The sequence below is a fragment of the Pantherophis guttatus genome, chromosome 1 (genome assembly GCF_059756535.1).
Source record: "Pantherophis guttatus breed Tessera chromosome 1, ASM5975653v1, whole genome shotgun sequence".
NCBI lineage: Eukaryota > Metazoa > Chordata > Lepidosauria > Squamata > Colubridae > Pantherophis > Pantherophis guttatus.
Window position 1 is genome coordinate 190121731 of NC_142063.1, and position 14317 is coordinate 190136047.

At 42.5% G+C, this 14317-nt stretch overlaps 1 protein-coding gene across 5 annotated transcripts in view; it reads left to right on the plus strand.

The window, feature by feature from the left end:
• Window positions 1–14317, plus strand: part of PKHD1 (PKHD1 ciliary IPT domain containing fibrocystin/polyductin) — a 285011-nt gene that overhangs the window by 153077 nt on the left and 117617 nt on the right. For 4 of the 5 annotated variants that reach the window (XM_087882250.1, XM_087882249.1, XM_087882253.1 and 1 more), the window contains exons 43-46: window positions 1400–1509; window positions 7656–7761; window positions 8319–8453; window positions 12471–12609. In XM_087882250.1, the coding sequence (XP_087738376.1) occupies window positions 1400–1509; window positions 7656–7761; window positions 8319–8453; window positions 12471–12609 (490 nt within the window). The remainder of the gene's footprint in view (window positions 1–1399; window positions 1510–7655; window positions 7762–8318; window positions 8454–12470; window positions 12610–14317) is intronic. The other variant, XM_087882251.1, reaches the window with a different exon arrangement.

Below are 14317 nucleotides of genomic sequence, written 5' to 3' on the forward strand. Positions count from 1 at the left end.
TTTGTTTTGCCACCCAAAGAAAAATGTCATGCACCATGACAGTGAGAAAACTGGATAGGTCACAAGTCTGGAAATAGGATCTGGGGCCTTTCTTTCTCAGGCTACTGATTCTACTGATTCTCTTTGATCTAGGTCACAACTAGTGTTCTCAAAGCCATTCATCCAGTAACCTCTGGCAAGTGAGTTGGTGGTTGTGCTTGCAATCCCTTTGGGGACATAACCACTTGGCAAACATTTAAAATGACACCAGTGAGCACCTTTTGGCCACTGCACATCTGGATCAGATTTCCATTGTGATTTTTTTTTTTTTAGTGCTGAATGTCTAGGCAATATTCCCAGTGAATTGCCTTCTGTCTTAGACTCTCCTAATTTTGATTTGGTAATGAAATAGTTTTATTTCAAATAGATACACTATGTATTGTATTTTAAGATGAACTGACCTTAATTCTCATTCCTGATCTATAATGTGAATCAGAACTCAAATATTCTCCCCACCCCAAAAAAACATACAAAAGAATGTATAGTAAGAAAAATAGTAGTACTGATTAAGAGATTAGGGAAATTCTGTGTTCAGGTTCTCATCTGACGATAATGCTGACTGAATAAATTGGGGCCAACCAGGGGTGGGAGTCAAAAGTTTTAGCAACCGGTTCTCTGCCTGGTTGCTGGGTGGGCGTGGCCATGGTGAGCGTGGCCTATTTGGCCTCCTGCACCACGGCACCACGGGTGTTTTTCTCCCTCCCTAGGCTCTGGAGGCTTTCCTTAAGCCTCCAGAAGTGTGAAAATGGCCTCTCCCAGGCCCTCCAGAGGCCGGAAACAGGCCTGTTTCCAGACTTCCGGAATGTCTGAGAGGCCCATTTTTTGCCCTCCCAGAGCCTCCGCACGGGCCCTGCACTTACCTGGCATCCAAAACGGCCGCGTGGAGACACCTGGGAGGGCAGGGTGGGTGGGGCCAGCCAGTCCTTGCAACTACGAACCAGTCGAACTGGCTGAATCCCATCCCTGGGGCCAACCACAGCCAGTCTAACTACTGTATATCACAGGGTAGTTCTGGTGCTAAAAAGTGAGAGAACGAAACTACTTTGAGCCCCTGAAAAAAATAGAAGTAGCTACAATAGAGGAAGTCCATATTATGAAAAACTATTCAAAGTGTTGCAGAAACAAAATGGAACAAAGGTTTTTTTTAAAAAAAATATCTAAATCATGATTAAAAAGAAATCCAGGATTTGAGGTCAATGTTTGGAATAGTTGTGTGTGTGGGGGGGGGGAGGCACGTTTGTATATGTTTTCTCAACTTTCAGAGAGACCTATTATCTTAACCTCCATGGATTTCATCAATAATTTGATAGAGATATCAAAGTGCCATTTGTGATAATAAATTCTCCTGACTTTATTGCAGAGTAACATGGTGTGTGGCACCGGACATGGTTACTTTTTTCACCTTCCTCCTTCAAAATTCGGAGAACCGGTGATGTCCTTCAGTAATAATGTAGCACATTCCTGCTCTAGGTATCTTTTTTTCCTTTCTGCCTATTTTATTTTGTCATCTCATACATGCCAATCAGAGGTGGGTTTCAGCAGATTCTGACCAGTTCTGGAGAACCGGTAGCAGAAATTTTGAGTAGTTCTGAGAACCAGAGGTAAAAATTCTGACTGGCCCCGCCCCCATCTATTCTCTGCCTCCCAAATCCCAACTGATTGGGAGAAAATGAGGATTTTGCAGTAACCTTCATCTGGATTGGGGAGGGAATGGAGATTTTACAGTATCCTTCCCCTGCCACGCCCACCAAGCAATGCCATGCCCACCAAGCCACACCCACAGAACTGGTAGTAAAAAATTTTGAAACCCACCACTGATGCCAACAGATATACAACATGCACATACACAAGAATTCTATAGTAATTAATTGTGGTAAATGTGTTTAATGCTTTCTCTGATGTTTAATAGGGTTTTCCTCCAGCAGGATGAAAACATATTGATATGCTATGGTTCATTTCTCATAGACTATGTAAACAATACATTTCATATTCAGTTACATATAGTGTTTTTCTATTCTAAACCATTCTGTCATATTTTCATCTCTTATGTTTTACTCATTGGAGAGATATGGCATCGATACATAATATTTCTCATGTTGCTGTATTCTGATCTTTTTTTTTTTTTTTTGCAAAATATTACATTTGCAATATAAAGACTGGCACAGAGTCCCTGCCATCCTTTATGAAATTGTTTCAGTTCATTAACAAATGTCATGCATAATTGCCATGAATTATTATTTACCGTATTTTCCGGCGTATAAGACGACTTTTTAACCCAGGAAAATCATCTCAAAAGTCGGGGGTCGTCTTATACGCCGGGTACCCGAATCTGAGTTGCTGGCGCTGACCGATGACACTTTGGGAGCGCCGGCAACATTGAGGGGAAGCTGTACTCCGAATTAGTTCCAACCTACAAGAGGTGCCAGGCAGTGCGCGGCCCACGAGAAAGGAACGCGTCCCCACTCTACCCCGGAATTCGGGTCACCTTCCTTCCTTTCCCAGCAGTCCACGGTGAAAGCGGCGGCGCGGTCGACCTGGGCCAGCGCCTTGCACACCTGGCTCTGAGTCTCCATTATGAGAAGCTCCATGCGACTTTGCATGTCTCCGCCCCAGTCGCGCAGCTCTCGCAATCCGCTCACTGGAGGAGCCATGAAGTGCTTGCACCGCCTTGCCAGATCTTCCTCATCCTCCTTTCCCCACGGCTTTTCCTGTTGTAATTGCTGCTGCTGCTGCCGCCGAGGCTGCTCCTTCATCTCCGCCCACCGCACCAGACCCAGCCCGGCCAGCACCGCCGTGGCTCCCGCAGTCCAAGCAGATCGGCACCTGGGCTCGCAGGCAAAGGGTGGGAGTGCGCAGCGATCGACGCCGATCGCTGCCACCCACCATCGCCCCAACGGGAAGAACCACCCGGCAGCGATTCCAAGGAGCCCGAAGCGAACATCCTGGAGCAGCACGGGCTGGCCCAGAGGCTTAAACCCCGGGAGCCCAGGTGCCGAACCCCGCACAGCAGAAAAGACATGACAGCCGGTGCCCAGTTCCTTCTGCAGCCATCCGGATCAGCGTCCGGGCTCGCAGGCAAAGGGTGGGAGTGCGCAGCGCATTTTCCTGGCTTGGCGCCGATCCGGACGGCTGCAGAACGAACTGGGCACCGGCTGTCATGTCTTTTCTGCTGTGCGGGGTTCGGCACCTATGCTCCCGGGGTTTAAGCCTCCGGGCCAGCCCGTGCTGCTCCAGGATGTTAGCTTCGGGCTCCTTGGAATCGCTGCCGGGTGGTTCTTCCCGTTGGGGCGATTGTGGGTGGCTGCGAGCCTGGAAGAGGTGGTGAAATGCAGAGCAATACTTCGTGGGGAAGGAGTCCACCGTGGCTCCCGCAGTCCAAGCGACGCCGATCGCTGCCACCCACCATCGCCCCAACGGGAAGAACCGCCGCACAGCAGAAAAGACATGACAGCCGGTGCCCAGTTCGTTCTGCAGCCGTCCGGATCAGCGTCCGGGCTCGCAGGCAAAGGGTGGGAGTGCGCAGCGCATTTTCCTGGCTTGCTTACCTTAGCTCAGTGGTTGGGGGGTCAAACAACCCTTTCACAGGGGTTTTGATGGTGGTGCAATACAGAAAAACGAGCGCAGCCCTCGCCATCCGGAATGAATGGTGCTGTTGTGGCGGTGGGGGAGGGGGCGGCAGAAGCGGGAAGAAGCGGCGTTTGCGATGGCTGGAAGCTGTGGGAGTGAAGCACAACTTTCATTTGTACGGCAGCAGCATTCCGCCTTGGTATATTTGTGTCAGGAGTGGCGCAAGGCAGCCTTTGTTTCCTGCTGCCTGGGACTCAGAGTGGTAAATGGCGTCTGATCCGGAGAGCTGCTGGATTTTGCTCTCTAATCCGGATGCCAGATCGGCCCCCTGCAAACTCTCGTCTCTCAAGGAGCGCTCCCTGAAGCGGGGCTGGAAACTTTGGTTGGACTGCTTGAGAGAGGAGAGCTTGCAGGGGGGCGATCTGGTGTCTGCAATGGAGAGCGGCATCCGGCTTTTTCTCTCCGCTATAAGAGCGCTGTAAGAACGGCAGCCCTCATCTCCTAATGTTTGGGACTCGGAGCGGTAAATGGTGACTGGTCCGGGGAGCAGCTGGATTTTGCAGTCCCAAACATTAGGAGATGAGGGCTGCCACTCTTACAGCGCTCTTATAGCGGAGAGAAAAAGCCGGATGCCGCTCTCCATTGCAGACACCAGATCGCCCCCCTGCAAGCTCTCCTCTCTCAAGCAGTCCAACCAAAGTTTCCAGCCCCGCTTCAGGGAGCGCTCCTTGAGAGACGAGAGTTTGCAGGGGGCCGATCTGGCATCCGGATTAGAGAGCAAAATCCAGCAGCTCTCCGGATCAGACGCCATTTACCGCTCTGAGTCCCAAGCAGCAGGAAACGAAGGCTGCCTTGCGCTGCAAATATAGCAAGGCAGAATCCTGATGCTGCACTTTCAGCAGACAGATGAGGGCTGCCTTGGCCATCGGCTGGCGCAAATATACCAAGGCGAATGCTCATGCCGCACAAGTTCAAGTAGTGCTTCGCTCCCACACTTCTTCCGGCCCTCAGTCTCTCAGGGAGATGCTTGACTTCCTCTCAGCCCCAAGACACTGGCTGGCCCATGAGATGAGAGAGAGAGAGAATGAGAGAGAAAGAGAGAATCAGAATGAGACAGAGAGAGAAAGAGACAAAGAATGAAAGAGAGAGAAAGACAGAATGAAAGAGAATGAGAGAAAGAGACAGAGAGAATCAGAGAGAGAGAGTGAGAGAGAGAGAATGAGAGACAGAGAAAGAGACAGAATCAAAGAGAACCAAAGAATCAGAGAGAGAATGAGAGAGAGGGAGAGAAAATGAAAGAGAATCAGAATGAGAGAATCAGAATGAGAGGGAGAGAGTGGGGAGAGAGAGAAAGAGGGGGAGAGAGAAAGAGAATGAGAGAGAAAGAGTGGGAGAGAGAGAAAGAGAAAGAGCGGGAGGGAGAAAGAGAAAGTGGGGGGGAGAGAAAAGGGGACAGAGAGAAAGAGAGAATGAGAGAGAGTGGGGGGGAGAGAAAGAGAGTGGGAGAAAGAGAGAGAGAAAGGGGGGAGAAAGAGAATGAGAGAGAAAGAGTGGGAGAGAGAGAGAAAGAATGAGAAAGAGGGGAGAGAAAGGGAAAGAGTGGGGGAAAGAAAGAATGAGAAAGAGAGGGGGAGAGAGAAAGAGAATGAGAGAGGGGGGAGAGAGAAAGAGAGAATGAGAAAGAGTGGGAGAGAAAGAAAGAGAGGGAGAGAGAGAGAAAGCGAAAATGAGAGAGAGAGAAAGAGAGAATGAGAGAGAAAGAGTGGGAGACAGAGAGAGAGAGAGAGACAGAGAGGATGGAGAGTGCCTGAAGGACCCCATCCCGTACTGGGAGTCCAGGTGCTTCAGCAAGCGGGGCATTGGATTCGTATTAGTGGTCTGCGAAATTTAAAATTATGAAGTTGGTGGTCCCTGAGGTCCAAAAGGTTGGGGACCCCTGGCCTAAGACCATCGGAAAACACATATTTTTGATGGTTTTAGGAATAACTTTATCGTTGGGGGTCACCACAACATGAGGAACTGTATTAAAGGGTCGCGGCATTAGGAAGGTTGAGAACCACTGCCGTAGCTGCTTGCCTTGCTTTGCTTGCCTGAATCCATTCCATCAGCAAGCAACTCCCTGCCTACAACCAAGCAGGCAGGGAGTTGTGGACTTCAACTCCCAGAATTCCTCAGCCAGCAAAACAAAGCTGGCTGAGGAATTGTGGGAGTTGAAGTCTACAAGTCTTAAAGTTGCCAAGGTTGGAGACCCCTGTTCTATTGGGTACGTAAGTTTTTTTCCCCTTTGGGATCTTTAAAAAAAAATAGTTAATTGGGTTTTTTTTAAGTTCTTTTTTAGACCTAGCCATTTAAAGTTTAGGAAGTTTTAAATTTAGCTTTCATATAAAAATAAAATAAAATAAAATAATATTTGTGCAGCTTTCTGAGATTTAGTGTGTTTCTGTAGTGTTTCACTCTAACTACACAAACACACAAAATCTCACAAAGCTGTATGTGGAATTTTGTGTGTGTAAAGTGTGAAAGTTGGGTTTTTGGGCTTTTTGTGGCTGTGTGAAGTTCCTGCTTGTTGCAGGGGCCATTTTGGGTCTAGCACAGCTACTTTTACATTGTGGATGAGCCAGTTGTGTTGTGTTGTGTTGTGTTGTGTGTGTGTAAAGCGTGAAAGTTGTTTTTTGGGGCTTTTTGGGGCTCTGTGAGGTTCCTGCTTGTTTCAGGGGCCATTTTGGGTCTAGCACAGCTGCTTTTACATTGTGGGTGAGCCAGTTGATGTTTTTTTAATTTTTATTTGGTGTGCGTTGGAAGAGGGGTAGTCTTATACGGCGAGTATAGCCCAAACCCTATATTTTAACAGGAAAAGTAGGGGGTCGTCTTATACGCCCAGTCGTCTTATACGCCGGAAAATACGGTATTTTTCTCCTAATCTATATTTATTTGATTATCCACATTTAAGTTTGGTGTTGTGGTTAGGAGCCCAAGCTAGAAACCAGGAAACTGTGAGCCTTAGTCCCACTTTAGGCTTGAAATCAGCTGGGTGACCTTGGGCCAGTCACTTTCTCTCAACCGTAGGAAGGAGGCAATGGTAAACCACTTCTGAAAATCCTTGCCAATAAAACTTCAGGGACTCATCCAGGCAGTTATCAGGAGTCCAAACCTCACTTGAAGGTACACACAAACACACACACACCATATTCTTGCAGAAATTCTCATCATGAACAGATCGAGAACAGAAGCTATAATAATCTTAACCAAAGAACTATATGAGGGAATCATTGTAATTTTGGAGCGGATTGGCTAGACCAGGATTTTAAGTCTTCCTGAGGCTGAATGTGTTTAGTGGTTGGAAGTGGATTGCAAGTATTGCATTTCTTGTGTTAATTAAATTATTTGTTATAGCCTACCTTTCCTCCAGAGGTCAAGGTGGTATACACAGTGCTGTTTTCCTCCACTCCCAATGGTCTTAATTCAACACCCTTAAGCGGTAGATGAAATGCTTGTATTTAAAAGCAAGCTTACTATTCAGTTTCTTGCCTCTTTTTTTGAAGAACTTTGATATTTGCTTACTCTAGAAATGAGCATTTTTCCTGCCCTAATATGTTGGATGCTATATATGATCAAATGCTGCTGATTAACTATTCTTTCCTCCCGATTGTGCCTTTTCTGTTTATTGTTTATTCAATTTCATCAACTGCCACCTCCAAATACACACCATGGACTTCATTTGTTGTGCTAGAATCACTAAATTACTCAATGAGCACTAGTGTGGTTTAGTGTTTAAGATATCGATTTGGGAGCAGGGCCCCCCAGATTCAAGTCCACCTTCAACTATGGAAGTGCTCTCAGCCCACCTGAACTTTCAGGGTCGTTGTGGTGAAAAATAGGAAGAGCAAGCACTGTGTCTAATATCTTAAGCTCTTCTACAAATGATGGGATAAAAATCAAATAAATCAAATAAACAATCCATGTAGTTAAAACAAGTGTGTCATCTGATAGAAATTTCCCTAGATTATTTTTGTTGTTTATGAAATCATCATTTACTTTGCTATAAATAGGTATGGACTCCTCATACATCCAGCATATCACCCTCAAAAGGGAAACAATACAAAACCTGTTACATTCCAAAATTTTACTGCCTGGCAGTGCAAAGGTGGAGTGAAGGTACCATGCATTCTTTTTTCCTAGAAACAACAGAAAAAGATAAAAATAAAGCTAGAAAGAAGAAAAAATGGTAAAATTGTATATTAGCAGCATCATATTGCTGTATTTTAAATAATGTTGGATGTTATTTTTATGATATTAAATGTGTGCAAATAATTCCTTTTTGTGTTCATTTTCTATATCCCAGAGCATATTATTATGCTTAGGAGAGAGAATGTAGTAATACTGAATAGTGAATGTCTTTGCAGCAAAACTTGTAAAATATCAGTCTTTAATTTTTGTCAACTGCTAACATACAAAACTAAATCAATAGAATTGGCATTATTTTAGATGATTTCTTAAAAATTCAATTTATCTTATCAAGCAGGAGCACAGGTTTGCCTTCTTAATTTAATTAATTTAATTTAATTAATTCAATTTATATGCCGCCCCTCTCTGAAGTCTCAGGGCGGCTCCTGATTTATCATTTTCTTTGAAACTAATGAGAGACTTTGTAATTAGCATTGTGCTATATGAAAACAATGCTAATATACTATTCTAAAGTATTATTCTATCAGATTATTAGCACCAGCAATCTCCAGCTTTGGAACTTCCACATCTCTTCCTGCAAAGATTTTGGTATCAACATTGTGGAAAGTCTTGGAAACACTTCCGTTGTCAACAGTGTACTAATTGGCAGCTTCCATGAAAAGGTATGAGGTTACATTTTTTTCCCCAAAGAATCACAGTTAAAGAGCCAAGAACACGGAATTAAAACCACAGCTTTTCTGGATACTAATTCAGGAACTGAATTTCCTTTCATAAACCAGCCTTACAGAGTTATGATTTGAGAGAGTCTTAGTAACCAAATTCTTTGAAATCCAAATCATATTAATTTCAAATCTATTCTTGAAAAGGGTCTATGTGTATCAGAAAAGAAAGTATATTATCTTGAATTACCATTTTTTTTGTCTCTACACATCAACAAACTCTAAATTTTCCATCAAATTTTAAAAAAATGGGTAATTTACCTTGAGTAATCTTAACATTTTTCTGTGAAGTTCTGTTCATTTGTTGGAAGTCATTTCATTCCAATCCCCATGCAAATTTTCATTAAGAGAAATCTATTACTCTCTCTATAGGTCATTTATAAAATATCACTTTATTTATTTATATCCTTTTTTTATTATTTTTATACATTTACAGAATCCTCATTTGTGGCATAAATTCCCAATATAATAGTCTCAATCCCATGTAAATTAACCTCCACCCCAACAAATCTACCATGATCATCAATCAATACAAGTTCTGGTTTTAGTTGAGGATTTTATACACAAAAAATTATATACAAAAAATATTTTTCTGTTTGTTTTTTGTTCCAACTAAAGTAATTTTTTCACCCAAGGTTTTATAAACCAAAATTCCATAAATGACTACTGGGTTTATTGTCTTTATAGGCCAGCGACTCCCCATCTTTTGGGCACTAGGGACTGGTTCCATGGAGAAAGGTTTTCCTGTGGACCGGATGGGGCATGGTTTTGCATGCTGCCTACATCCCAAGGATGGGCCTTCACTTGTTTGTATGGTTTCTGGCGTGCCGCGTGCGTGGTTTCTGGCATGCCACGGACTGGGTCCAGTCCATGGACCAGAGGTTGGGGAACCCCTGATATAGGCTACATTGTGGCTATGAGCATAGATGGCATTCCATGCCTCCCAGCTGTTCAACTTGCAACAAAACTGCAAAAAGCTGTTCCTTCCATTTACTTATGAGGAGCAGCTGTCCAGAAAACAAGTGGGCTATTTTGCAATCTCTATTTTATCCGGAGAGATTTCAGTGTCCAGCACTGGCCCTCTGGGCTCTATCTTTGAGTAGCTGTTTCCACTCCTTTGAGGACATCTAGTTCATCATAGCCTCAATGGAAGCTCTACTTTAATGGAAATTTCAAAATAAAAACTTGTATTTCATCAAAATAATGAAAAAACAGGACAATTTTTTGTGTATAGTGTTACTCTTGCCTCCTCCATTTGTCACCCCATCTACCATTTTTATTGACCTATACTGCCTTGGCAATGATATGCCGAAAATACCCCAGAATATGAAAATCTAGAGGCAAGAAATATGCTTGTAAGATTCCAGATGCCAAGATGTCTTCAAACTAATTTTCTATATATTCCAGGAATTTCAGCATGCCAAAATATATCTCAAGGCAAGGGAGGTAAGGTTGTTTTGCATAGGTGAAGGTTGGGAAAGTGGAATTTAAAATGAATCTAATGGATGCAAAATTGAATCTTGAAATAGATTTTAGTGTTACGAATAAGAGAGACTAAATTTTGATTACTGTAAGTGTGAAGAATGAAGAGAGAACCAGAGGAACAGGAGATAGGTAGATTAGAATGCAGCTAACTTTTATAGCACTAATGAAATATTTTCTTTGGTTTTGCTGTCTCGGGATACTGAGTTATCCCACATTACTTGTTAAAAGATTTTGAGGCGCTCAGCTGTGCCTTGTTCCTTACAGCACCCCAGGGGGCTGATTATCTTTGATTATCTCATGATAAAGAATCTTCTTGTCATAATTTACATATTAATTTATGTAATTCTAGCCTTTAATAATGATGTCTCTTTAAAATAAATTAAAACTTTATGACATTAATTTAACAAGAAAGCTAAACCTTCCATTCAGCCAACCCTTTTATGTTTAAAATATGCTTTTAACCAATTATTATTTATTTATTTTAAAATCCTACTTTTTGCATTGATTCAGCAGCCACTGCAAATTAATAGGAAAAAAATAGGTGGAATTTAAATGTGAGTATGTGTGTACTTGTGCTAAATAGCTATTAGCAATTTAAAAGTCATTGTAATTTCTAGAGATCTATTTTTTTTTAAAAAAAATTAACTTTTGATTTTTCTACATCTTTTATTTTCTGACCATCCCAAAGATAAGCTGTGGCAAAACATGGAGAGCTTTAAAAACACAAAACATATATCATGGATAGCCAGAGAACAGGCTTTTGATAAGGAGGTGCTTTACACAGTTGCTACACTCTGATCATCACAGCTTGACTACTGCAATGAGTTGTACATGGGGCTGTCACCTAGAAGCTTCAACTGATCCAGAATATAGCAGAATGAGCAGTGATGGGCATGCTTTGGTATGTCCATATAACACTTTTGCTCCAAGAACTGCACTGGTTGTCAGTTTGCTTCTGGGTATGATTCAAGTGTTGGCTGTTACCTATAAAACTGTTCATGTTATAAGGCCTGGTTACTTGGGCAACTGCCTAATTCTCACAGTATCTAACCATTTTGTCTGATAGGATTGTCACACTCTGGTTTCCTTCAATTAAACAGTGCCATCTATCAGAACCCTAGAAGCCTATTTTCTCTGTAGCAGTGTCTGCTCTCTGGAGTGAGGTTCTCCCTGAAATCAGGAAGTCCTTCACTTTGTTGTTATTTAGAACAGTTATAAAGTCTTAACTCTTCTCCCAGGCCTTTAACAAAGGTGAATGGAAGCTGAACCACACAGAACTGTTGGGAGTTGATTGCGTACAAATTTAATAATAAATAAATAACACAAGGGGAAAAAAAGTAAAAAGTACTTAGCAGGGAAGAATGAATAGGGCCATGTAATATGAATTTGTGTGAACTGAAAGAAATGATGGTGAATTTGAGGGAAGTAGAAGAAAAGGAATGTAACAGATGTGGCAGATGGACAAGAGTAATTGAGATTATGAGCAGCATATATACATTTGATAAGTGAATGAATGAATAAATAATGAGATTACTAGAAGATCCATAGATCTCCAAATTATTACCAAATTTAGATTACTATGGCAAGTATTCATTTATGCAGTTTCCAGAGCAAACTTGAACTTGGTGGTACTGTACTAAATGCAGTCTTCACTCTTCTATGTCCCAATTTCTGCATGAAAAAGGCAGGATCTAAAAGTGTCTATACTGACCTTGATGGATTAAGACAACTGTCTTAAACTAGTTTAAGTGTTCGGAGACTACAGTTGGTCCAGAACGCAGCCGCGCGAGCTGTCATGGGTGCACCTAGGTACACCCACATTACACCAATTCTCCGCGAGTTGCACTGGTCTCTGGTCACAATTCAAGGTGTTGGTTATTACTTTTAAAGCCCTACATGGCTAAGGGCCAGGTTATCTTCGAGACTGCCTTCTGCCGCATAGCTCCCAGCGACTGGTAAGATCCCACAGAGTTGGTCTCCTCCAGGTCCAGTCAGCTAAACAATGCCGGCTGGTGGGCCTGCGGGGGAGGGCCTTCTCTGTGGCTGCCCCAGCTCTCTGGAACCAGTTACTTCCTGAGGTCCGGACCATCCCCACCCTATTGGCCTTCCGAAAAGTGGTGAAGACCTGGCTTTTCTGGCAGGCCTGGGGCCGTTGATCTATCTCTTGTGATCTGGCGAGATCCGGCCATGAGATCCAGCGTGAATGAGTTTTTAATGTTTTTAATTTTTCAATGTTTTTTAAATTATTTTTTAAAATGTATTGTGAGCCGCCCTGAGTCTTTGGAGAGGGGCGGCATATAAATTTAATTAATTAAATTAAATTAAATTAAATTAAATTAAATTAAATTAAATTAAGACAGTTATCTTAATAACTATCTTAAATACAGCATTACCACATGAATTCATGCTAATGCACAACTTAACTTTACACAACTGTTCTTTTTAAACATAATGCCAATGCCTACATTCTTGTAGCAGGATAGAAGCTGTATGTTGACAGGGCTGAAAACTCCTCAAAAGCATGAACTATTGATTTCACGTGCAACCTTTATGAACTTTGACAGTCACAACTGCACTGCAATTACTACCTGTTCTGGCTGTTACCAAGGTCAAGGTAAGTTAGATTTTCAGTACTGAACATGGTTGTGATGAGAAGTGAGTGTGAAGAGCACGAAAGAGGATTTTCTACAAATAGTTTTGCTCAAACCAGTTCATAGAAAAGAAACAATCAATTTACATATATACATATCCAAAGGCAATGCATCTTTTTCAAACAGGACCGTTACATTTGCTAGAATATGGTAACAGAAGAGACCATGGAGTTGATGTCACTTGAGGACAAGCATGTTTTCCATATGTAAAAAATGAAGGTCTACAATGAAGAGCCTCTTTTATCAATGGATGCTCTTCACATGAATGAAGTCTGGAGTTTTATCATGTGGAGAGCCATAGTGGATAGAGGAAGCCCCACACTGCATAAATTCACCTTCTATATCCAGAGAGCCACAAGAGGACATTGAGCTAATAGATTGGCTAAATAAAAATAGAAATTCTAAGTGTAATACTTTGAATAAGAGCTTTTAAACCCCAAAAGGCTTATTATGCAGTAAACATATGTAGGTTTTCCTTTGCTTTAAAGCCAAGCACGCACATCTCTACCAACCTGATTCATTTTAATAAAAAAGGATACAGGCTTATTTTGCAGTTCTCAAAGAATAGCAATAGCAATAGCATTTAGGTTTATATACTACCCCAAAGCACTTTATAGCACTCTTTGGGCAGATTACAATGTCAAAGCTTTATTTGCATATTGTCCCCAACAATCTGGGTCCTCATTTTACTGACCTTGGAAGGATGGGAGGCTGAGTCAACCTTGAACCCTATCAGGAGTGAACTCCAGGTTGTGGGCAGAGTTTGCCTGTAATACTACATTTTAACCACTGCACCACCAGAAACTTGAATTACAACCCCAACAATAATAACAACAAGAGAAAAGCTCTTTATTGTTTAGCCATAATGCATAATCCATATTGCTTTTGCAATGCAAAAAATAAAATAAAATTGAAACTGGTATAGGTTTTCATGCTTGAGCAGAGGGTTGGATTAGAAGATCTTCAAGGTCCCTTCCAACTCTGGTATTCTATTAAAAAAACAAATAAACCAGAGATTAAATTCATATATCCTTATCACCATTGCAATTTGCTCCAATCATATCTACATACACAGTTCTCATTTCTACTGTTTTATGCTAAAAGGACTGCATTTTATATTCAATACTTGTGTTCTGACTGCATATAAAATATATTGTTCTAAGACAGAGGTGTCAAACTCAAGGCCCAGGGGCCAAGCCAGCCCATGGGGGCTTAAATCTGGCCTGCGGGCCTGCCCTGGAAACAGTGAAGGACCAGCCCACGCGGCCCTTCTGAGCACCGTTTTTGCTGGCAGAGGGCTGCAAAAGGCCATTGTGGCCCAAAATGGAGCCCGGGAGGGCCATGTGCAGCCACCCCAAGCTCCGTTTTTTTCTGGCAGAGGGCTGCAGGAGGTCATCACAGCCGAAGACAGAGCTGGGGAGGGCTGTTGGGGCCAAAAACGGAGCCCGATGAGTGATATCAAGCTGACCACACCCACCCTGGCCAACCCTCCACCCCCCAAGGTCACAGCACAACCCTGATGCGGCCCTCAATGAAATCGAGTTTGACATCCCTGTTCTAAGATATAAGTCCCAGAGTAATTTGTCATATATGTATACACATATACACACATATACATACATGTATATACATATATACATTTTCAAACAAACATATATAAAATAAAAATGA